At 37.0% G+C, this 23134-nt stretch overlaps 4 protein-coding genes across 4 annotated transcripts; 2 read left to right on the top strand and 2 right to left on the bottom strand.

Moving 5' to 3' along the window:
- The first annotated feature begins 3108 nt into the window (after window positions 1-3108).
- LOC147554942 (large ribosomal subunit protein eL18y) lies at window positions 3109-5158 on the top strand. The gene is made up of 5 exons (XM_086660169.1): window positions 3109-3304; window positions 3401-3490; window positions 3573-3701; window positions 3811-3993; window positions 4770-5158. Exons 1-5 carry the CDS (start codon window positions 3302-3304, stop codon window positions 4926-4928), a joined length of 564 nt encoding a protein of 187 aa, XP_086516295.1. The 5' UTR covers window positions 3109-3301; the 3' UTR covers window positions 4929-5158.
- Window positions 5159-5672: 514 nt separating this feature from the next.
- On the bottom strand, window positions 5673-9651 carry LOC147554941 (26S proteasome regulatory subunit 6A homolog). Its single transcript, XM_086660168.1, has 10 exons — window positions 9171-9651; window positions 8959-9075; window positions 8410-8517; window positions 7573-7764; window positions 7287-7478; window positions 6807-6925; window positions 6566-6653; window positions 6281-6400; window positions 6048-6188; window positions 5673-5931 (listed from the first exon to the last, which is right to left on the bottom strand). Exons 1-10 carry the CDS (start codon window positions 9285-9287, stop codon window positions 5854-5856), a joined length of 1272 nt encoding a protein of 423 aa, XP_086516294.1. The 5' UTR covers window positions 9288-9651; the 3' UTR covers window positions 5673-5853.
- A 504-nt stretch (window positions 9652-10155) lies between these two features.
- Window positions 10156-16269, top strand: LOC147554940 (pentatricopeptide repeat-containing protein At2g33680-like). The gene is made up of 2 exons (XM_086660167.1): window positions 10156-10192; window positions 13326-16269. The coding sequence occupies exon 2, from the start codon at window positions 13637-13639 to the stop codon at window positions 15464-15466; it is 1830 nt and encodes a 609-aa protein (XP_086516293.1). The 5' UTR covers window positions 10156-10192; window positions 13326-13636; the 3' UTR covers window positions 15467-16269.
- A 655-nt stretch (window positions 16270-16924) lies between these two features.
- On the bottom strand, window positions 16925-21936 carry HEB2 (condensin-2 complex subunit H2-like protein). Its single transcript, XM_086660166.1, has 11 exons — window positions 21308-21936; window positions 21110-21209; window positions 20882-20991; window positions 20644-20780; window positions 20081-20555; window positions 19815-19987; window positions 19571-19729; window positions 19242-19343; window positions 18106-18207; window positions 17803-17961; window positions 16925-17635 (listed from the first exon to the last, which is right to left on the bottom strand). The coding sequence occupies exons 1-11, from the start codon at window positions 21501-21503 to the stop codon at window positions 17279-17281; spliced, it is 2070 nt and encodes a 689-aa protein (XP_086516292.1). The 5' UTR covers window positions 21504-21936; the 3' UTR covers window positions 16925-17278.
- Window positions 21937-23134: the final 1198 nt, after the last annotated feature.

Raw genomic sequence — 23134 nt, 5'->3', positions numbered from 1 at the left:
TCTGAATTTGGTGGGTTTAGTGGTGGAACAAAGTTTGCCCACCACAACCTTCACTTCTCATGTCTTGTCATCCTAACATTACACTTTGCTCCATTTCCACCATTGTATACCACTATTACTCTTTAGTCATCCTAGGCATAACTTCCTCTACCTCCCCTATATATAGGTCCCAAGCTTAATTACCGACTACTTTATACATTTTCTCAGACTCTTATATCGTTTTTAATGATCCAAGTTCTAGTAATTAATATTATCGTTGTTTTTTGTCACCCAAGTCCAAAGTTGTTACGTACAAGAGTTTGTTTCTACTTAAGACTCCACAAGACCACTCAAAAGACCTCAGCATTGTATACCACAATTCTTCTATAGTCACCCTAGGCACGATAACTTCATCTTTCACCCTAGGTCCTCTGCTTACCCTAAAAGTACAAGATTTTGTTTTTGTTTGTTTCTGGTTAAGTCTCTACGAGTCCACTTGAAAAGTCTCATTACTCTGACCAAGATTAGTTCTGCCAACATATTAGGAAGGTCACCAATGGGGAATAGACATGCAAGGGAATCATAGAAAAGGTAAGAGTTTTTCCATGGGAGGATTGTTAGGTGGTGAAGGAACAAACACCTCGTACATCACATGGTTCTTCTTCATTGAGGGGTATATGACTTCCCTCTTGGTGCCATACTTTTAGGGTTTATCGGATTAGTCACTCTTCTACTCCATTACATTGTCTGCCCAACTTATAACAACACTTTTATTGGGCCCAATTCTATGCTAGCTCGATTGGTTTATGTTGATCCATTCGTACTTTAAATATATATAATTACTTACATTTTCTGATAAATCGATAACAATGTACTAAATTTTTATACAAGATTCCTAGTTGAAGTCAAATTAGAATTATTTGGATATGCATGTTTCTCGTCATACAATTTTGCATCAGACTACATTTAATGTGATACAATATGGTCTGACTCATTTTGAACACAAGACTACGTAAATTTTATGTAGACTCAGTAGAAATTGTTCGGTCATTTTGCTTAATGGTATAAACATGTAGGAGAGTGTACGTCTTGACCGATCATCACATTAATTTGTTAGGTTTTGTTAGGAATGTGCTAAGATAAAAGAGTATATATATTGGTCCACCAAGTACTATAGTCTAGGTATTGTCTATTAAAACTATAAGAATATGTGCATGGTAGCTAGGTTGCATGAAATATTGAAATGAGCAAATTGTCATGCACATGCTGTTTGTTTATGATGAGCTTGTTTACTTTATAGTAAACAAAATAGTTGTGAATATTGTAAATTACAAATATTTTATTATACACTAATGGTTTATTATTTAATTTTATTATTCGGAAGGGTTCATTTCGAAATGAAAAACCAATACTAGAAATTTAATCTTATCACAAGAAAAAATATTCTATATCAAATAAAGACCTAATATAGAAGTGCTTATCCTGCAAGATCCTTCCACTAATGTTAAATATCTCCATCTATCTACTATTAATGTTTTATGTTTGACAAAATTATCTCAATATTAATGTCATTATTCCATTTAAATTTTGTTAGTGTTTATTGCATTGTTTAGAGATTAACACCCAACAACCCAAATCTATAAACGATCAAATCTAGGACAAAATCACCAAGTTGACAAATTTAGGGAATTTTCTTTCTACCACCGAAAATATATATAGAATTTCTTATCTCACGAAAAAGAACAACATCCCACTATTTTGCTTCTCACGTTTTTTTAAGAGTATAAATCACTATTTTGGTTTGCTCGTTAGATTATCATCTCGTATACCACATATATAGCATTATTCACTCTTCGCAACGGCATCAATGATTACTCAGACATTGACCAAGAGACAACATGATACGAGGAATAAAAACAACTCACCTTAACATTTATGTAAAAAACGACACTAGACTTTTTCGTCATTAGGACTGTTATTGATAAAAATCATGATATTGATGGATCATATTTATTCAACTACAAGTTCAATAGACAAAAAACTACACGTTTAGTTAAAAAGTACCCACGTTTTTCACAAGACAAATGAAAGTCAAGGAATAGTACCTTAAGTTCTTTAAATTAGAATTTAGTACTATATGGTTTGGCAAAGAATTATTCAAAACTTCAGTCTTATTGGACAAAGCATGGCATGTGATATAATGTTAGAAACCCTAGAAAAATTTGCATGTGAGATATGTATTGAGCAAAGAAAGAATATGAGACCACTTCTTTTTATTCCATGACTAGATAAGAGAGAGCTTTTAACTAGACTGAGGTAGGCAAGTATTTAAGATTTTGAAAGTTTTTGTTTATAATAAGTTTGTTATTCATATAGATTTGGACAAACCCAACCTAACTTGTCGAAAGAGGTACTTGGACCATAACCCGTAAAATATAAAACACGTGTAAATACCACTTAAAGCTACACGCCTTCACCTCCGTTTTGATAAGTAATGATAGTCATATAGACTAGTTTTTGTAGATGTTGAATTACCCACTACAATTACATCGTCTAGTGGAAATTTCAGTAGTTTTGATAGATAGAGACCTATACTTTCAACATTTTATTCTTTATCCTCATGTGTGAGGAAAGTTTTGCCCCAAATTTTCTAAATTTGAATTGTACATGGGCAAGAAGGATAATAATAGTTGAGAAATTCTGCAGGCACTCCTCGGAATAGCAATAATAGTCAACTCTTTAACCCAATGGGCATCTAAGAGTAGGGGAAGAGAAATTTTATATGCACCAACATAGATTATACAAACCCCATGGGATATATGTAATTACTATACACACTACGATATTATACACAAGCACAATTTCTTCCCCAAATTTGACTGGAATCTTGTCGCTGGAGAATTACATTGTTTGGGTTCTAGACCTTCCGTTAGTTGATTACCGAAACCCTAAGAGAACTAACCGTCAGTAAGATGCTATCCGTCACCCTTCAGTAGTTGATAATTTCACGATTAGCCCATATGGTGGGCTTTACTTTTAGGCATGTAAAGCCCAATTAAGACCATGGATCTTACTACATACAGCCCATCACAGGGCCAATTAAAACACTAAGAAAAAGAAAGGCCAATTAAGACCATGGATCTTACTACGTACGGCCCATGAAAGGCCCATTCAAAACCCTAAAGAGAAAGTTCTCTCTCTCTCTCTAATAAGAAGGAAGAATAAAAGGGTTCTCTTTCTTCTCTACCACTATCATCTTCATCTAGGGCATTTTGCGGCAGGCAGGTAAGGCAGAGCACCAAAATCAACAGCAACAGCAAAAATGGTATCCTACCCTCTCTCTCTCTCTCTCTCTACTTTCTCTCTCTATATTTCAATTTACATCTCTCTGTTGATGCTGATTTCTGTTATGGGTTGTTAGGGTATTGATCTAGTTGCAGGAGGAAAGAGCAAGAAAACCAAAAGAACTGCTCCTAAATCAGATGATATTTACCTCAAACTTCTTGTTAAGGTTAGAACCCTAATCTCTCTCTTTCTCTTAATCTATCGATCTGTATAAACCCTTTATCTCATACGATTCGATTTATAACCAGCTTTATAGGTTTTTGGTGAGGAGAACTGAAAGCAAGTTCAATGCTGTGATATTGAAGAGATTATTCATGAGCAAGGTTCACAAAGCACCATTGTCTCTATCTAGGTTGATTTCTTACACCAAGGGAAAGGTACTTCATTTTTTTCATTTCTCTGTGATTTTCTTTCTCTAGATTTGAAGAGACTAGGGTTACTAAGGCTAGGGTTTATGAGTTATTGGTGTTGGTTTGGTCTTTTTAGGAAGGGAAGATTGCTGTGCTTGTTGGAACTATTACTGATGATACTAGGGTTTATGAAGTTCCAGCTATAAAGGTGGCAGCTTTGAGGTTTACTGAGACTGCAAGAGCTAGAATTGAAAAGGCTGGTGGAGAATGCTTAACTTTTGATCAGCTCGCTCTTAGGGCTCCTCTTGGCCAAAACACGGTAAGAAATTAGGTTTCTTGTTTATCTCATTTTGATTCTGGTTGTTTGATATGCATAAATGAAGAAATGAATGCTCGAAATGGGTTACTATACTATTGGGTAGATTGTAGTTCCTAGCATTCATATACTTCGACCGCTTAGGTGGTTCTGCCGCTTTTAGCTCAAAAATGGGTTTTTTTACCATTGGATAGATTGTTATTCCTAGCATTCATATACTTCGATCTGTTCGGTGGTTTGGCCGCTTTTAGCTCACCCCTAATATAGGGTACGACTTTTCTAAATCATGGGTGATGTAGTTACTCATTTTCTTTATGATGTGTTATTTGGTTAGCCATAGCTAGTGATTAATGTGAAAAGAAAACCTACTAGAGTTAGAACGTTACTATGGATATTCTCATTATCGTGGCGTGAATGACAAAATTTATGCTAGGTATATTGGTTACTCACACAAACCTTTTTGCAATTTGAATATGATCTTTCATTTGTTTAGTGAAAATGGGTAATGACCCTGCCGAAGTTCAGGTGTTGTATCCATATTTATTTAAGCAAATTCGATTTTAGTTTGTGATTAATCGGGTAATGTGGATTCGGGTTTCGTTAGTCAACCTATTTGCATTTTCCTCTATGAAGCTAGAAGCCGATAGCATGATTGTGATATCTAATTTACTTATCTATAGTTGGCAATTATGTTAAGATTTCAGAAATTAATGAAATTAAAAGAGGACTTCAAGTCTAATAATAACGTATCGTTTTCTTGGGTTTTCCTGGTTTTGTAGGTACTTCTCAGAGGTCCAAAGAACTCGCGTGAAGCAGTGAAGCACTTTGGAAGGGCTCCTGGTGTGCCACACAGCCACTCGAAACCATATGTGCGTTCGAAGGGAAGGAAGTTCGAGAAGGCTAGAGGAAAAAGAAACAGCCGAGGTTTCAGGGTTTAAGTTATTTGTTGTGTTTTATCTATCTCAAGGTAAAGCAAGTAAGGATCATTTTGAGGTACTTGGTCTTTTAGCGGTTCGAAGTTTGTTAGACAAGAATATTTTGGTATTTACTTTTTTTCCTAGTTAAAAGTTAATAGTTTTGAGGTTTTGATTCGAATTTCTTGTAAAACCAACTTGGGTTATGTTGTTTTGATTGGAATGGAATAGAAGCTAAGGTAGTTAAATGATTATCAACACTCTACTTCAGCCTTCAATCTCCTTCTGTGAAAATGTTTTACCTCATTGGTTGACAAAGAATGATGTAGAGTCCATGTTGAAGTTTGCCATATCATTTGGTGTTGAGATTTGAGAAGAAAGGCGAATTCAAAGCTATGAGAGAATTCATAGTGGAAGAAGTGGCTTGTGTGGAGCACAAGTTCTAAGTTTGTATGATTAATTGTTTGAAATGAGAGATGATGGGGGAGGATATCATTTTAGAATATACTGTGCTTCTCAAGGGCTTCGATTAGACTTCTCAAAATTTATCTTCACTTAAGATTTCTACCATCAAACTTCCATTAGAAAACAATAGATGAAAATGTGTGAGGACAAATTTTGAGTACTGAGGGATAAAAGCATCCCTAGTATCTAAATAATAGATCGGTTATGTTTCTTGCCTCACCAAGACAAGTACATTAAATAATCATCACAAAGCAGAATAGTAGAGAACTTAAAAAAGATCGACAAAGAGTTGAAGAAACTGGATTTCAGGCATAAAGGTACTTCTTTGCCAAACAGATGAAAGGTTGAATACAAACTTTGATAAAACATCATACCAGGACGCGAACAAATTCTTAATTAGTCAAAAGCAAAACTGAGTAAACGCAGTGATGATGTTATCCTTCTGACATAGAGAACACAATAATTTTTGGGAAAGAGCTTGAATTTATGCATAGTAGTTCAAACTTGCTTTCTTCTTAGCCTGGACTTGGATGATTCCTTCATTGAAGTCTTCGTGTATCACCTGAAATTAAGCACAAACTTCCTTCATTAAAACCCCCTACTATTTCGTAACCTAAAAAAAAAAGCCCAACTGGTGAAGACACTGGATATTTAAGGATGGATATGAAGAATAGATACCTCAGTAGCATCTCGCCGGAGAGCCAACATGCCAGCCTCAACACAAACAGCTTTCAGCTGTGCCCCATTGAAATCATCAGTAGATCGAGCTAGCTCCTCAAAGTTCACGTCTGGGTTTACATTCATTTTTCTGGAGTGAATCTGCAATTATAATACAAGAACACATAATAAATGAACTGTTTTAGGACCGAAAGAGAAGAATAATATGAGTCACGTTTTACAATTTAAAGCACCTGCAATATTCGAGCCCTGGCTTCTTCAGTAGGATGTGGAAATTCGATCTTTCGATCCAAACGACCTGATCGCATCAGAGCAGGATCCAAGATATCAGCTCGATTTGTTGCTGCTATTACCTGGAAGAACCGAGAATTATATTGTCTTAACTAGTCCGTAACGGCGGGGGAAAAGAAAGATGAAAACTAAATACACCCGAGGTGAGGTTTTTTCATGCTCTAAACCGGGATTATTGAAGATGACTAGATTGAATACATCAATTCTTCTGAAGGAATATAACTTACTTTTATCCGGTCATCACTACTAAAACCGTCAAGTTGATTTAATAGTTCCAACATAGTTCTTTGCACTTCCCTGTCTCCACTCACTTCACTGCAGCGACATGGCAAGGAAATTATTTACGCAATGATACCACGATTCCAAGAACACAAAAACAACAAAGTGACATAAATTGATGAAAGTGGGGAGCCTATTCTGAATCGTTTGGGGATCACCAAGCAAATTACAGGTGGTAAAATAGTATACCTGTCAAATCTTTTTGTGCCAATAGCATCAATTTCATCAATAAAAATAATGCAGGGAGATTTCTCCTTAGCAAGCAGAAAAGCGTCACGGACAAGCTTCGCTCCATCACCAATGAACATCTGAATCAAATACCAAGTCAATAATTAAAACAGAACAGCTAGGTTTCCAAATTCTATCCTAGAAGGGAAAAACAAATTTCATATCGGACATATATAATATCTCGTGACCACATTTTTCTATTTCAAAGAATATGATTCAGTTTCTTCTGGCTCTTCTGAGTTCTGACAGTTTGTGTAGTTAGCGAGGGTTGGGCAATACTAGGCACTAAAATAAGTAAGCAGCATCAACACAGGGAAATTCCATGAAGAGTGATTTTTATCCAGATCTGTTTATTTTCTTACTGTTTCCTATTGAATTTGTTTTACTGTATACTATGAAAGAAAGATGGTAATCAAACTCGTGAAGGGCTGAAAACAAAACCTGAACGAGTTGAGGGCCTGCTAGCTTTAGAAAGGTGGCATTAGTTTGTGCTGCACAAGCCCGAGCCATCAATGTTTTTCCAGTTCCTGGAGGTCCATATAATAGTACTCCTTTCGGAGGGCGAACCCCCAACTTCTGAAACCTTTCTTTGTGAGTCATAGGCAACACAATAGCCTCGACAAGTTCTTGGATCTGTGCAAAAGAAGATATCCAGTATTATTATCTAGAGTAATTGCACAATATTCCGACCAGTGACCCAGGACCCCTTGTCAGAAGCATGGCTTACCTGTTTCTCCAGCCCCCCAATGTCATTGTAATCCTCGGTGGGCTTTTCATCAACTTCCATTGCCTTCACACGTGAATCATATTCTGATGGAAGGGTATCTAAGATAAGATAACTATCCTTATTTACACCAACCAAATCCCCGGGCTTTAGCTTGTCAGGGTCAACAAGTCCAATAACAGGTAGAAAGATTGTCTGCAATTTAATAGCAGTACGTCAATACCAAAATAAATGACAACCACTAAAAAATACGCTAATGAAACTCCAAACAACTGATATACACTAATAGAAGTAACACAGACGTTGAAGGGTGAAGGTATTGGCAGTGAGCACTGTCATAAAATTCATATTGAACACCGAAACCCAGAACCACCCAACTCTCACAAAAGGCATGTGCCGAAGGCTTTATTTACACAACAATAAACCCACGAACATGTAACAGTGGCGTACTGCGAACACAGGTTGGATCTAATTACACGGGGAAAGTAGAAAGACTATGACTACCGCAGCTACCAATCGGCATAGGAATATGCATACGAAGTATCGCAATAAGTTATATTGAGAGGTTTAGTTATTATCATCAAAATTCATGCATAAATATCACTCAATTTCAAACAGAAACTAAGCAAAGAATGTAAAAGCTACTTCATTCATAATAACGAGTAATACTTGCAACAACAAAATTCAAACTTAATATCATGCTAGAGCTACACAGCTACACCCAGTCACCCACAAAGAAAAAAGTTGGGATAATTACTTCACAGTGTATTAACAGCCGTCACAGCAAACTACTAATTTTCAAAATCTATAATAGAAAAGGTTATGAATGAAATCACTTACCTGTCGTGTGGATGTTTTCAATACAACACATTTTCCTTTCCTTTGCGAGTCAAGATCAACATTAGCACCATCTTCCTCAGCCTCGTCTTCTGGGTTCATCTCTAAAATCTAGATTCATGAAAAATATACCCATTAGATTTATCATTCATTAGGTAAACAATCTACGCCAAACCAACAGACACAAACCATATTCACATTAGCATGTCAGCCTCAAATAACGAATTCGCACCCCTAAGTATGAAATAACATTCTGAAGCCACCACTAGAAAAGTTGATTGTGACGATTTCACCCGTATATGTCAAGTTTCTCTATCAACTAAATTTTGGTCCTTTACATGCTTAGCGATCCAAATGGGGAAAAAGAAAAGTAAATCAGGTTGACTTTAGATGCCCAAACCCTAGAACTAGCATCCACACCCAAACCCAAGAACTGGGAATAAAGTCATTCGAACCCATCAAACTTGTCAGCTGAGATCGACCCACAATTCCAATAACAAATAAATTTAGACAATAAGCAAGCAACAATATCTATATATTAAATTGAATCACCTCAACGATGTTTCCAACTAAGTAAGGAAGTTGTTTATTGAGCTTGATCTTTTCTTGGTTCTCTTTTATCTTGTCTTTGAAAGATTCAAACTCCAGATTAGTTCTTTGTAACTCTTCCTTCAAAATCACAAAAAATCAAAACCCTAATTATTTCACTAATATAACAACACATACATGTATAGCGAAAGTAAAAAAATTTAACAAAATCAAACCTTTAAGATTCGAATCTCAGTATCGAGAAGTCGAGAAGCTCTAACAATGTCATCGGAAGACATTGATGCTAACTGATCGTCTTCAAAGCTGGTGTCATCTACCATTGCTGAAGCCATTAGAGAGAGAAAGAGCAAATAATGAAGAAAATAATAACTTGGCGATTGGGAGAGAGAAAGAGTGAGCAAATAATGAAAATCTAGGGTTTTAAATCAGATCTTAGAGAGAGAGAGAGACAAGTTAATTTCTTTTTCTTCGCTTTCTGATAAGGAATCGGACCGGTACTGATCCCGCCGACGTTTAATGCTGCTTATCGGGTCGGGCTGGACGTTTAGCCATTCAGGTATTTGGCAAACTTGGGTAGGGTTTGAATTGATAAGCAGAACAAGGGTCCGACCCGAAACAAAAATCCAATTAAATCAAAGCACAAACAAAAAGATACTTGCTATCAAGTCATAACAATTATACACCAAAAATTGGTGCATTCGTTAGACACTCCCTCTTAAGCTTATAAGGTTTTGAGATCGGATATGTGGAAGTGGTTTATAATCAAGAAAAATTGTATTTAATTTAAGTAATAAATAAAGTAGAGATAAAAATAGATGGATTTTCAGTCCCCTAGTTACCTAGTAATGACCCTATACGACTTTTAGGGCTCGAGATGTCGTAATTGGCGGTCATGGTGTTCATCAAAATTCATGATGTATTGCATATTATAATCATGATGTTTCAACCAATATAATGAATGTTGGAGTCCAATCCAAAAAAACATAAAAGTTAAATTTGAAAAACAGAAATACAATGAGAACTTTCTACATCTTTGAGTTTAAAATGGTTCGCTTTGTTCAAAAAAAAAATGGTTCGCTTTAGAAAATGAAATTGGAGACCGTGTATGGCCGCCATGAAGAGATTACTTCACCTAGTCTTACCATTAAGTCAGAAAGAAAAGTTAAATTGAAATGAATAAGATTTAAAATTAAAAACTTCAATGTGAAAATATAAAGAATAGTGTAATAGAGAGGTTGTAAATTGAGGATGAAAGATTGATGTAGACGCAGCGGAAATATAAAAACGATAAATAAAGTAAACGAAGAACGGTAAAATAACTGAATAAACTTAATAAATTATAAACTTTGATTTGGTTTTCTCTTCAATCTGTCATAAACAAAGACTGGACTCCCTTTTATAGATTACTAGACTTTCCTAGATAGACACAAACTGGACTTTCCTAAATAGTAGAAACACTAAAAATAATAAAACTTTCTAAACCTAGATTCATTATGAATCATACTTAAATTAGGACTCTTATTAACTGCTAATCTTTGGCCGACTAGGACATGTTCGTGTGGCCTTGTGGGGCCGTTTGGGATGCGCCTGCATCAGCTCCCCTTTCCCCAGAAGGTTCGTCCCGAACCTTTTCGATGAAGAAAACAATTTGATGCACCCGCATACGATGAGTTTTGCCATACCGATCCGTAATGCCCACTTTTCACGAAATTTCTTGGAAATACGTAGAAGACAATGATGGACTAGTGAACCCACTAGAATCCGGACCCTTTGACGCGCCAAGATTCGCAAAATCAACAATAGTGAAGAAATATCCAACAAATTGCGACATCGACCGTCATCTTTGAGTTTCAGGAAAGAATTCACAAATACGACCTTCTTTATTGGGAAAACAACAATGAATGTCGTCTTCAATTCCAATATGAAAACCACCTTGTTTCGTTTCATAACCACCTGAAATAACTGAACAAGGTGTCGACTATCTTCAAACCCGTAGAAGAAACTCGTAGAAGCATAACCAAGTGCGATTAAGATATCGATCTGGAAACATGTAGCGTTAATATGATACTCAAAAACTACCTTCCCACGTTCATCTTCGTGAATTTTATAAACCCGAACTCGATAATCACGTGGAAATTTAGTTGCATTCCGAGCCCACATAGTTCCAAAATTTATATGTTTGACATAAGCTCTGCTTTTTCTAGAAGGTATTGTAGCAAAATTACCTATCGCATGAATATTTCTAAGAAATTCCTTATCGAACACATTAGAGACGTGAATGATCAGTCCCATCAATTTGAAAACTTCAATAGAATTTGGTTTATCAATACCATGAATCCTCCCCAATACCAGAGTCATTCGCTTTCTTGTATCTATAAGATATAATTGACACATACTAGCAACACAAAAACTAAACCCATCATAATTAAGCCCGAAAGTTTTTATCTTCTCACCAGGAACAATATGTGGTTGTAGATCTTGTATCATAACAAAAGATGGTTGCTGAAGATAACCTCTATTTGATGGATTACCCATTAACGTAACCCATAAATCTGATCCTTGAAAGATATTTCCAAAAGGAGAAACGCAAGAAGCCGAAGTTCGAGTTTGTGAAACTGTGAAGGCTCCTGGATCCCAAACAAAGTAAAGAATTTCTTCGTCGAGAGAAAAATCATAGTCTTCACTGAGCAAAGGAATGCCTTCTTTAGACGATGATCCAGAATAAAAACTGTACGATTGATTCAAGGGTGTTGTGACCGAGCTTCTGTTATGAACATAGTGAGTACGTTTTTCTTCATAGTAGTTATAAATTAGCCTCAAATTTCCTTGCCCAACTTCTATGGTGTCATATTCACTTCCCTTGAAAGTATACATGGTGGAACTGGCAAAAAATTAAGCCAATACTTTGGAGCATCTTTCTGGGATTTACCCAAGTATGCCTTAGCATAAGAATTTCCTAAGGGCAAAGAAACGTTGACTAAGGGTAATATTTTGGACTTGATTACGTTGTCGCTTGAATCCCGAAAAGTAACTAAGCCACTGATAACTTTTTCTTCCACCAAATTCGAAAGAATTTTGTTATGTTCAAAGTGAACGCCTTTATTGGTATCATCTTCTTCTATTATTTCTTTGTAGTTGGAATCATCTTTTTCACAATCTCCCTCTTCAACTTCTTCATGATCAACTTCTTCCACTTCTTTGTATTCTTCTTTTTCTTCTTCATGATTGAAAGATAAAATCGACGAAGAATATGGTTGACGTATTAATGTTCTGAGGTCGTCACACATATCTTGAATCTTAGCTAAATCGGATAGTAGTGATTGAACCGTTTCGACAGACGTCGTTTGTGGTGGCGGTGGTGGTGTATAAGAAGATGGAGGTGATGGTAAATAAGAGTACGGAGGTGGTGTATAAGAAGATGGAGGTGATGGTGAATATGGTGGTGAGTACGGTAGTGGTGTATACGAGGACGGAGGTGGTGTGTAAGAGTAATATGGATGTGAAGTTGTATAAGACAATGGTGGGGGTGGTGACGGTGACGGTGATGATGAATACGGTGGTGAATTCGGTGGTGGTGAATGATTAGAGTACGTAGGTGGAGTATAAGAGTACGGTGGTGGTGTATAAGAGTACGGAGGTGGTGGTGATGGTGGTGGTTCGGTGTTTGTAGGATAATAAGAGGATGGAGGTTGCCATGAGTTTTCTCGTACGGTTTCTCCCGGATTCCAATGATAATCGCACGAATTCTTATTCTCATACACACATGATGCACATGAACATCGATTCGTTATCCCTTGATGAGTATAATCTGATTGAATATAATCATCTTGACGAATAGAATACGATCGATACGGATTTAACAGGTCTGGAAAAAAATTTCCAGAATCATTATCCAAAAACTTTGGTGGCTCTGAATACCACATGATGTAGACGCAGCGGAAATATAAAAACGATAAATAAAGTAAACGAAGAACGGTAAAATAACTGAATAAACTTAATAAACTATAAACTTTGATTTGGTTTTCTCTTCAATCTGTCATAAACAAAGACTGGACTCCCTTTTATAGATTACTAGACTTTCCTAGATAGACACAAACTGGACTTTCCTAAATAATAGAAACACTAAAAATAATAAAACTTCCTAAACCTAGATTCATTATGAATCATACTTAAATTAGGACTCTTATTAACTGCTAATCTTTGGCCGACTAGGACATGTTCGTGTGGCCTTGTGGGGCCGTTTGGGATGCGCCTGCATCAAAGATTAAATGAAGCAATCTTTTTGTAGTAGCAAATTTGAATTGTTATTGTTATTGTTTTTGTTTTAAATCAAACAGAGAAGAAGATACATTATTTAGAAAATACTGTAGAGAAATTATTGTTTTCCCACTTTAAGAGCACGATTCTTATGTCAGCACGAAAGCAAACAAAATGTATATTTTAGTTGTGATTATATACTTCAACCTTGTCGAGTTCCTAACTATATAAGCTAAGAGAATGATATGCTCTCTATTTGTAATCTAGAAAATTCTTGTGATGTTTTTTCTTTGTCGAGAAAAAAAATTCTTATGATTGGGGCACGTCTTAGTGACCGTTAATAAACATATTGTATGTCAAAAAAATTACACTGGGAGAGTAAAAATGGAGTATCTTTTGGAGAAAAAATGGGGTTTTTAAGGAAATGATGTTGCAGAATTTGGGTTATCTACTTCATCAATGCTCAAAAACTAAATCATTAAGTCATGGAAAATCCCTCCAAGCTATCATTATCAAGGCAGGATCTCAATCTGATGTTTTTCTCTCCAACCACCTCATCAATGTCTATTCCAAATGTGGGTACATTCATGAAGCACTAAAAGTGTTCGATGAAATTCCTAAGAGGAATCTTGTTACATGGTCAGCCATCATTTCTGGTTGCTACCAGTCAGGGAAACACTTAATGGCACTCAACTTATTCTCCAAAATGATGATCTTCCCCGATGACGACGACGACCCACCGAATGAATTCATATACTCTAGTGTTATTAGTGCTTGTTCTTCTCTTTTTGGGTTGAAACAAGGCCAACAAATTCATGCCCATTCATTAAAATCTGGTTACAATTCTATCTCATTCGTTTCTAATTCACTTATCTCGTTGTACATGAATTGTCGTCAATGTAACGATGCTTTCTCCATCTTTTCTAGCAGCAACTCTGAACTAATAGTAGATTCTGTTGTCTCTTATAATGCAATGATCATGGGTTTCGCGGAAAACTTTCAACCGGAAAGTGGTTTGAAAATTTTCCAAAAAATGCGTAAACGAGGTGTACTTCCCGACCCTTTTACGTTTGTTGGTGTATTTGGGATTTGTACTGACACTAAAGATCTTCTTAGAGGTATTGAATTCCATTGCCAAGCAATCAAGCTCGGGATTGATGTTACCGCATTCATTGGTAATGTAATTTTAACTATGTATTTCAAGTGTGACTCTATTCAAGAGGCCGAGAAGGCTTTTGATTCAATTCAAGTGAAAGATGTTATTTCTTGGAACACAATAATCACTGCTTGTTCTCATTGCGAAGATCATCCCAAGAGTATAAAATATTTTCGACATATGATAAGAGAGGAAGGGATTGAAGTAGTAGCAATTGATGATTTTACATTGGCTAGTGCTCTTGGTGCATGTGCAGGTCTTGCTTCGATCCATCATGGTGGCCAAATACATGCTCATATTATAAGAACTAGGCGGCTTGATTTGGATGTTGGAGTTAGTAATGCACTTGTGAATATGTATGCAAAATGTGGTAACATTAGATATTCACATTCCGTGTTTTACCGAATGGTGCATAAAAATCTCGTTACGTGGAATACAATAATAGCCGCATTTGGAAATCATGGGCAAGGAAGACGTGCACTAGATATGTTTGAGCAAATGAAAGGAATGGGAGTAAAGCCCGATTCCGTTACATTTATTGGATTGTTGGTAGCTTGTAATCATGCAGGATTTGTGGATGAGGGTCGAGATTACTTCAATGCTATGAAAGAGATTTATGGAATTGATCCTAAGACAGAGCATGTCTCTTGTCTTATTGATCTGTTAGGCAGAGCTGGAATAACGGAGGAAGCTAAATTTTATGTAGAAAAATATCAATTTGAGAACAATTTGGTTGTGCTTGGGAGTTTGCTTTCTGCATGTAGATTGCATGGGGACGTCGTAGTTGGGGAATGGGTGGCTTCTCGGTTTAGTATGCTCCAACCAATTACTAGTTCACCTTATGTTTTGCTATCAAACTTGTACGCAATCGATGAGAAATGGGAGGGTGTTGCAGAGGCAAGGAAGAAGTTAAAATGCAGTGGAGTAAAGAAAGAACCAGGGCATAGTTTTATTGAAATCAAAGGAAAGGTAGAGAAATTCACAGTGGGTGATTTTTCTCACTCAAACCTTGAAGAGATGAAAGAAACAATAAGAAGCTTGAGCAGGGTAGCAAGCGATAGCAAGGTTCCTTTAGTGATGCCTTCAATAAATTTATGAGACACTCTTCTGGCTAAATTCTCATCACAAAACTTAGCTCAAAGAGGGAGGAGATCAAAAGATTTAAACTTCCGTCTTCCAGAGCACCCGATATATTGGCCAGCTTGGGTAGGTTGACCAGCTTTTGACCATCTCCACTTAAAGGGGAACAAGGACTCTTTACGACAGTACGCGTGCTGGCTTTCGCCTCTCTCCTCAGTATTAGATGAACATGTCATGACTGTGAACTGCAGATGCTTCTTATATTAGGTATTGTAGGTGAGGGGAGTGAAAGCTTTGAGAATCGTCCACCACCATTTGGCTTAGTGGATGGACACCCACTCCACATGCTGGAGGTACCAAGTTCCATTCACATGGAAATCTAAATCTATGAATTTGTGATGTACTTCATGAATTACCGAGGGAAATTTTACAAATGACGTCAAGCAGGTAGTGGTATGAGTCTGCAGTACTGATGCCTTTGCACTAGAAGTGGTATCCTTCCTTATCAATTACAACCATTAGATAAGATTTACAGAATCTAAGCTTGCACCACGAGAGAGATTCTAAGTAATCGGGTCGATGAAGATTTCTATATCAAGAGACTGATAGTTTAATAGTGTATTTGCAAGAGAGAGATGGGCCTAAAAGCAATTTTTGTGTGAATACTATCACTTTATTGTTGATCATCTAGTATAATATCTTTATTGTCCCAAGCCTCTCCTCATGTGAGGGACAGTGTTTGGGTAGCCTTTGTTACTCATAACCATCATCCATTACCTAATATGTGCAGGAATAAAGGAGTACTCATAAGTTCCTACTCATACACTACGTATTGAAAACCCTAGACCCGACCGCCCGATGCATGATACCCAAAAGGTTTGATGGGGATCGACGGGTTATCAACACTACAATTTTAAAATAACCTACTCATTTAGCCCGAGAGCACGAATGGACGGGAGTTTCGAAGTCCGACCAACCCGACCCGATGAACGAGATAACCTTTAGGCACCCGGACCGAACGGACTCCACCCCTGTAGTTGTGTACCCCAAGTCCCAAGCATCTGCTCAGCTACTAAATGGAATTGCGAAGGGTATTCATGTGTTTTGGCAGCCTTTGGTACCTAATATGTTCAGGAATAAAAGAATACTCATAATTTCCTACTCACACACACTATGTCTTGTCTCTGTAACTAAGTTTTAATCACTGTGTATTGAGATGGGCAAGGTCTCCAAGGATGTGAAGGGGAGTGAAGCTACCCTTGGCAGCTCGTATCCATGGATGTGAAGAGGTTTGGGGCTAATGTCTGTTCATAGTAGCTGCAGAGGCTTGGCACGATGTTGGCGTCTTGGCTCCATAGCCACGCAACGGTGAGATCAAAAACGGCACCGTAGCCACAAAATGGCAAGAGCAAGAATTTCGCGACTCTACCAAAGCTTGCAGGAATAGGAAGTCATTGCAATTACAAACACATCTAGTGCTAGAGAAAAAAAAAACAATTATTTGATGACACTGGTCTTTAGTCTTACAATTTTACAAAAAGAAAAAAAAAAGATGTAGAAGATGAGATGATAATCAGCTTCCTTTTTTTTACATCTTTCCGAAGTAAAAAAAAAAAACAAGTATAACTTAAGTACTGAATTAAATCGCCATTACAGACAACAAAGCGAAATTAGTTTATCCACCAACTAAATCCTAAGTCATAAGATAAATATAGATAGATAGGGGAGGAGGTGCCAACTTACCTCTAAATCCATTCTATACAACAGGAGGTTGAAAGAAATATCGGCACGTCAAAACCCACATCTTCGCCCAACAAAAAACTGTTCAAGTTACTGCAAATCACTTGCCTCAATCAATTGAGGCCTTCGTCTTCTCTTTCCTTCTGGTGTACATCTAACTGCATTAGTCTTCCCGAGCTTCACTGAGAACTTTCCTTTTTGCGGTGATGATTTCGGTGATGAGGATGAACCAGGTTGTGAATGTTTATCTCCATCAAAGTTGGCATTGTTCACTTCATTCCCTTGCTTTTTGATTGGAGATTTGGTTCTCTTTTTTGATGAACGAAGCTGCACTTCCTTCCTCCTGTCCTGACTAAGTAGTCGCACAGCAAAAGGATTTGTAGCCGTGTGGCAAACTGCTTCGCCACCGGGTTCACCTCTTTCAAGATCAACATTTCCGTTGTTCACCTGTAAAAGTAGATCACGATTTTGCAGGAAGATATAAGCTTAAGTCGGGTTATCTATGGCCTTGTGAAAACCCATGAATAACACTATGTTCATTACTCAGCCAAGTCATCAATATAAAATTATCGTTCGGAATTTCAGAGGTAATTTAAGAGTTAGAAGGAAATTACGAGTTGCAGAAGAGCAGAAAAGCTTCGAGCAACGTCATGTTTTTCGTACCCCCTGACAACATCTGTGAAGGACATGCTACCTCCATAATCTGCTCCTGTAGAGAGTTTGTCCATAACTCTTTCACCGTATTCATGAATATCAAATGGTGGTCTTGAATCCTGTAACATAGAGTTCTCGTTCAGTTAGAGCACAAGAAAGTATAAAATTTATACACGTAAAGACGAGGAAGTGCACAACATAGCTGATAGTAACAGATCAATCATCAAAGTATGAATGAGAAAGCAACCACTGAATTACTATACCTGCTCTTCCAACGTGACCTCAATTCTTTGCTTCCAAGTTGAAACCCGGGCAGCCAGCTCTGTTTGCTTCTCAGTTTCAGCGATGGTAGCAAGGAGGGCATCCTAGTAAAAATAAAAGAGTAGACGTAAATTCATTACGTAATAAGATCTCAGAGATACCAGAATAATAGCTTTATCACAAAGAGCGGTGCCGTGGTAAAATCGCTAATTTGGTACTAGTAATTCCAGCTAAGCAGCTATTAATGAGGCAAGTAATTAGCAATTGAATAACGACCGAATAAGTAGTAAATGTATTTATTCCAATGAAACACTTAGCTACATGGAAATTAGTCACTCGTAAGTAGTAACAATAAGATTTCATATATAACGGTAATAATTAGACATAGCTAGTATAACGAAGAGGTGATAAGTCATTTAAAACTAATTAATATAACCTATAGGAATATCGAAAATACGTCTCAGGAAGAGAAACTCTTTCGCGCAGTTTCCCTCTCCTTTTGAGTTTTATGGGTTCTAAAACTCTAGCTGTGTTAAAGAAACATACAAGTCATGAGACTAAAACATAAATTAGATTATTGGTTGCGAACACCCCAAAGGGACAAAATTCACTCGCTATGTTGGTAAGATATATGGCCAAATTGGGTTAGTATATAACCTAACTCACATCTAGTAGGAACTATGTCTTCCGATTTGGTATTGAACCGCATTTACTACTGAGTAAAAACTAGATAAGCTTTCAATATCTATAAAACATAACAAAACTTTCGAGAATTAGTTAAGGATCTAAGGAGAGGAGTGAAGAATCGTGAAAGTTGACTTTTGAGGTTTAAATGCAAAAAATTATCTCAAAGGACATATCTTGGTCGTAATAACTTTTTTGCACGCGACATCAAAAAAAAGTACGGTACGCCTTAATCGTGCTTATTCATGAGTTTGTACATGTATAATTGTATAGGTTACCTATAAAACCATATAAGAAAGAAATAAGATAATCATAACCATCTCCACTATTCACGGGAACACTTTTGGGTAATAGTCAGCCATGTTGGCTCTTTGGTATCCAAACCACAACATAAAAACAACAATTATCACTTCGGTAAATTGGCATGCATTCCCTAATTCCTAAAGTAGCATACCAAATGTGAACGACAGAGCTCTTCAAGGTTTGCATGAGAATCTTGATCTTCATGTGCAAGATTAGTACTGTCTAAACGAACATCAACATCAACATCGCCATCCTGTTTGAAAATATCTAATAATAAGTTATCCAGTTATAAACAAAAGCTGGCTCATTAAGGAAGTTGAAGACTAATAGGATCTTGTTTCACAATCCCGATCAAAATTAATGGTATCCCACCTCAAGGCAAATGGTCTTTCATGTGAAGTTATATTCCATATGCATCTCAAAAAAAAAGGCGAAGTTTTTCAATAAATAGAACTCAATAAAAACATTAAAAAGCTTAACCTTGTTATTGGTTGAAGGTTCATCCACATCCATGAAATTATTATGGTCATCTTGTTCAAAATCAGGGATGTCATGATCATATTCAATATTTTCATCATCCTCTGCGCTATTAGAAGCATTGGAAGTTTCTTGAACTCCATCAATAAGTGATTGCCGTAGCTGTAATCAGGATGATGCTCTATCAGTACAAACATAATTATGCAACTAATCATGACAGTAAAGCATAAAGTTTATGTAAGTGTACCATTTCATAAAGTGGAGTAGGTTTTGGTGCCGTGAGATTTTCAGAGGCGCGTTGTGCCTCCCACATTTCAGTGAACTCTGGACTTATAGTGCCATTTAATCTTGCAACAGGAAATAGATTCGCTATTGAATTCCTTTTACTAGAATACGTCTTCTTCCTTTCAATATTGTTCACTGTGACCAGTCAAGAAAATTATCACTTTCACTTGAGTATAAACTAAATTACAAGTCCATATGAAGGGTATACAAATCAGAAACCTCGTATACCTTTCTGAAATGGTTTTACTTTCAAATTTCCTGGTTCATGAGGATTCAAAGGCTTCCATGGATCATCTTCATCATCGTCTGACACACTCCCGGGTTCTGCAAAACCATCATTGAATGCATCTTCATGGTAGTCATTTTCAGGAAAACTACTGCCCCGAGGATCTTCGAACATATTATCATCATTGACTTCATGATTACGATCTACCACAGGAGTTCTACGATCAACTACAGGAGTTCTACGATCAATTTCAGGAGTTCTATCAGGGTTGACATCTTCCCGAGTAGTTGATTTACGGCTAGCTCCTCCAGATACTCTAGTTGGAGACTGAATGAAACTTTTACGAGATTTGGACCTTTGCACTGAGCTGTCCCTGTGCCCTCCACCAGCTTTCTTACTCTTTAAAAACTTTTGAACTTCAACAGCATCACAAGGATCTAACAGAATAAAATCTTCGTAAAGATTGCAGGTGGACAACTACAACCATCACAAAATCAAATCAATTAGTGGATAACATAAAGCGTTACACTGGTTATGATTCATGTGTTTCTAGCAAGTTTAATACCAGATATGATTCTAATTCCCCAGCATCACCAGTAGAGTCAAAACAATCCCCTTCTAGAACAACCAAATTTGGAGGGGGCTTAACGAACTGATTCAAGTTCTCATCTTTTCCCTCATCAAGAGAATTCTTAGGTTCCACTATCAATATACACAAACATTAACTTTAGAAAAAATCGAAACAATTTCACGATTCTACGAAATTTAGCAGAAAAAAAAACAGACAAGTCTAAGTGAAGTACCAGGAACATCATCTAAACCTAAAAACAATTCATTATCTTCTTCAACATTTGCTTCATGATGATCACTTCCTTCGGGTTGTTCCGAAGATTTCTCTGGTTGTTCCTCGTGCCTATCGATCGTAAAAAAGTAGAACAAATCACAATATAAATGACTACCCAGGTTTGAAAATTAGGTTAAAGTACTGAATCATATAAAAATTGAGTAAAAGGTGTTTGCTTTTTATGAACCTTTTTTGAGAAACAAACTCCAAAGCATGTAAAACCAATGTATACAAGTATTCTACTTTCCTACTATAAACTTGAATTGAACCTTGAAGAAGTAAAGCAGCTGCAACAAAAAAAAACACAATTTTTAGAGAGAGAGAGAGAGAGAGAGAATCTATGGAGAGAGCGATAATCTAGAGAGAGAGAGAGAGAAATCGTTACCCTCAGCGAAATTGACAGAGTGATAACCACCATCTTCGTCTTGGATCGGTTCACCAGAGCAAATTTTCAAAAGATACTCTTCAAGGTTTTTGGCGAGATCAACTTCCCAATTCGATTGAGGATCACGAAGAGGCTGAACAATATGGAATTTAGCACCACTGCTTCCACTACGTTCGTCTTCTTTATCAGGCTTCATTATTTACCAATTGGATTAGAACTTACATTTGAAACCCTAGATTATGAATTGCCCAAATAGAAAACCCTAATTGTTGAAATTAAAGTTCTGAGAAAGAACCCTAGTTTCGAAGAAAAAACCCTAGAAAGAAAGAAGAAGAACAAGTGTTCGACTGAGAAGGAAACACCCTTTGGAAGCCTTGGAAGTTCTGGTTTTTTCTTGCTTCGATGAGAGAGAGAGGGGGGGAGAGAGAATCTTTGAGTTCAAAAAAAAATGACGGTATTTCGCGCTCACGTTAGAGTGTTGATGAAAGTTTGAGCCGTAATAGGTTCTTTCTTGTTCCCGTTGTCAAATATCAGTAGTTGGTAGTGTTGACATAAACTCGGAAACTCTAGAAGTCTTAGAGTAGGGCTAAGAAAAAAGTCCGCAAACCTGAAATCCGTCACGGGTACCCGAGTTCGTTAGAGCCTGCGGGTACCCGAAGACGGGTTTAATCCGACCGACCCGATGAAATCAACGGGTCAGGTACGGGTTTTGAAGTGCTACCCGCCATTTGGTCATTTCGACCAAAATATTCTGAAAGTTTGGTGAAAACCCGATACTCGACCGCTCGATACTCAAGAAATCCGAAAATTTTGACGGGTTTGGACGGGTTTTGGGCACTAGGATTTTTTAAATAACTCGCCCGATTATACCCGAAAGCCCGAATAGACAGAGAGTTTCAAAGCCCGACCGCCCCACCCCGATGAATGACATAAACCCGACCAGCCTGACCCGGACAGATCCCCCCTATCTTAGAGCATCTCCAATGCAAAACTCACAAATTCCCTATTCAACTTATGTGTCAAGTTCCAATTGAGATTCTCACTCCTAGGTGGTCTTAATAGAGATCCTCATATTTTTTGTCCCGAATGCAAAACTATACACTTATCTTATTTACTTCTGTGGCATAGTTATTTTTGTCAATAAATAATTAGTTATTTTAGAAAATATAGAAGACTGGATTTCTATTGATTGAAAATAAAATATTGATGAGTTGGACAATTAGAGATATCTCAAAAGGATACTCTAGAAATAGAGTGTCCTCTTAAGATATCTCTATTCCACCCTCGATACGTCATCATAGAGGTCCAAATAGAGTGTTGCATTGGGGAGGAGTTTTAAGAAAAAAACTCTAAAAATCTTAAGTGGCACTCAGAGTTTCTAAGATTGAGTGTTGCATTGGAGATGCTCTTAGGTTCGTCTCCCATAGGAGATTGAATACATGATTTGTTAAAGTAAAATAATTTAGTTAGGCTATAGGTTTGTGGTTTAGTTGGCTTTAGGCCCGTCTCCGTTAGAGTTTAAATTTGGCGGTTATCGTATTTATCACATTAGAGTGATATATCAACGTCTTAGGTTCGATTCCTGTAGGAGGTGGAATCCATGGTTTGTTGAACTTGGATTATTAAAGGTATAAAATGAAATAATTTAGTTAGGCAATATGCTCGTGGTTTCAGTTGGCTTTAGACATGTTTAGGTTAGAGTTTAGATTTGGTGGTTATCGTGTTTATCATATCACATTGATATATCAATGCCATTGTAATGACTTTCGTACCCACTTTCTAATAAAAAAAGGAAAAGAATGAAGTTTTACAAGCGTCTGCTATATG

Source organism: Eschscholzia californica, unplaced genomic scaffold, assembly GCF_041429995.1.
Source record: "Eschscholzia californica isolate CP2 unplaced genomic scaffold, dmEscCali1.0.p SCAF_2, whole genome shotgun sequence".
NCBI classification, from domain to species: Eukaryota; Viridiplantae; Streptophyta; class Magnoliopsida; order Ranunculales; family Papaveraceae; genus Eschscholzia; species Eschscholzia californica.
This window is presented reverse-complemented; position numbering and strand designations above follow the sequence as displayed.

Excerpts from the sequence above, each read along its gene's own strand:
- LOC147554940 (XM_086660167.1), top strand. The coding sequence starts at position 13,637 with ATGATGTTGCAGAATTTGGGTTATCTACTTCATCAATGCTCAAAAACT.
- LOC147554942 (XM_086660169.1), top strand. Across the intron at positions 3,491-3,572 it reads ACCTCAAACTTCTTGTTAAG|CTTTATAGGTTTTTGGTGAG; the intron begins GTTAGAACCCTA and ends ATTTATAACCAG. Across the intron at positions 3,702-3,810 it reads TTTCTTACACCAAGGGAAAG|GAAGGGAAGATTGCTGTGCT; the intron begins GTACTTCATTTT and ends TGGTCTTTTTAG.
- HEB2 (XM_086660166.1), bottom strand. The coding sequence starts at position 21,503 with ATGAAGCCTGATAAAGAAGACGAACGTAGTGGAAGCAGTGGTGCTAAA. Across the intron at positions 19,988-20,080 it reads AGTAAAACCATTTCAGAAAG|TGAACAATATTGAAAGGAAG; the intron begins GTATACGAGGTT and ends GACTGGTCACAG. Across the intron at positions 19,344-19,570 it reads AACCTTCAACCAATAACAAG|GATGGCGATGTTGATGTTGA; the intron begins GTTAAGCTTTTT and ends ATTTTCAAACAG.
- LOC147554941 (XM_086660168.1), bottom strand. The coding sequence starts at position 9,287 with ATGGCTTCAGCAATGGTAGATGACACCAGCTTTGAAGACGATCAGTTA. Across the intron at positions 9,076-9,170 it reads CTGAGATTCGAATCTTAAAG|GAAGAGTTACAAAGAACTAA; the intron begins GTTTGATTTTGT and ends GTGATTTTGAAG. Across the intron at positions 5,932-6,047 it reads TCCGGCGAGATGCTACTGAG|GTGATACACGAAGACTTCAA; the intron begins GTATCTATTCTT and ends GCTTAATTTCAG.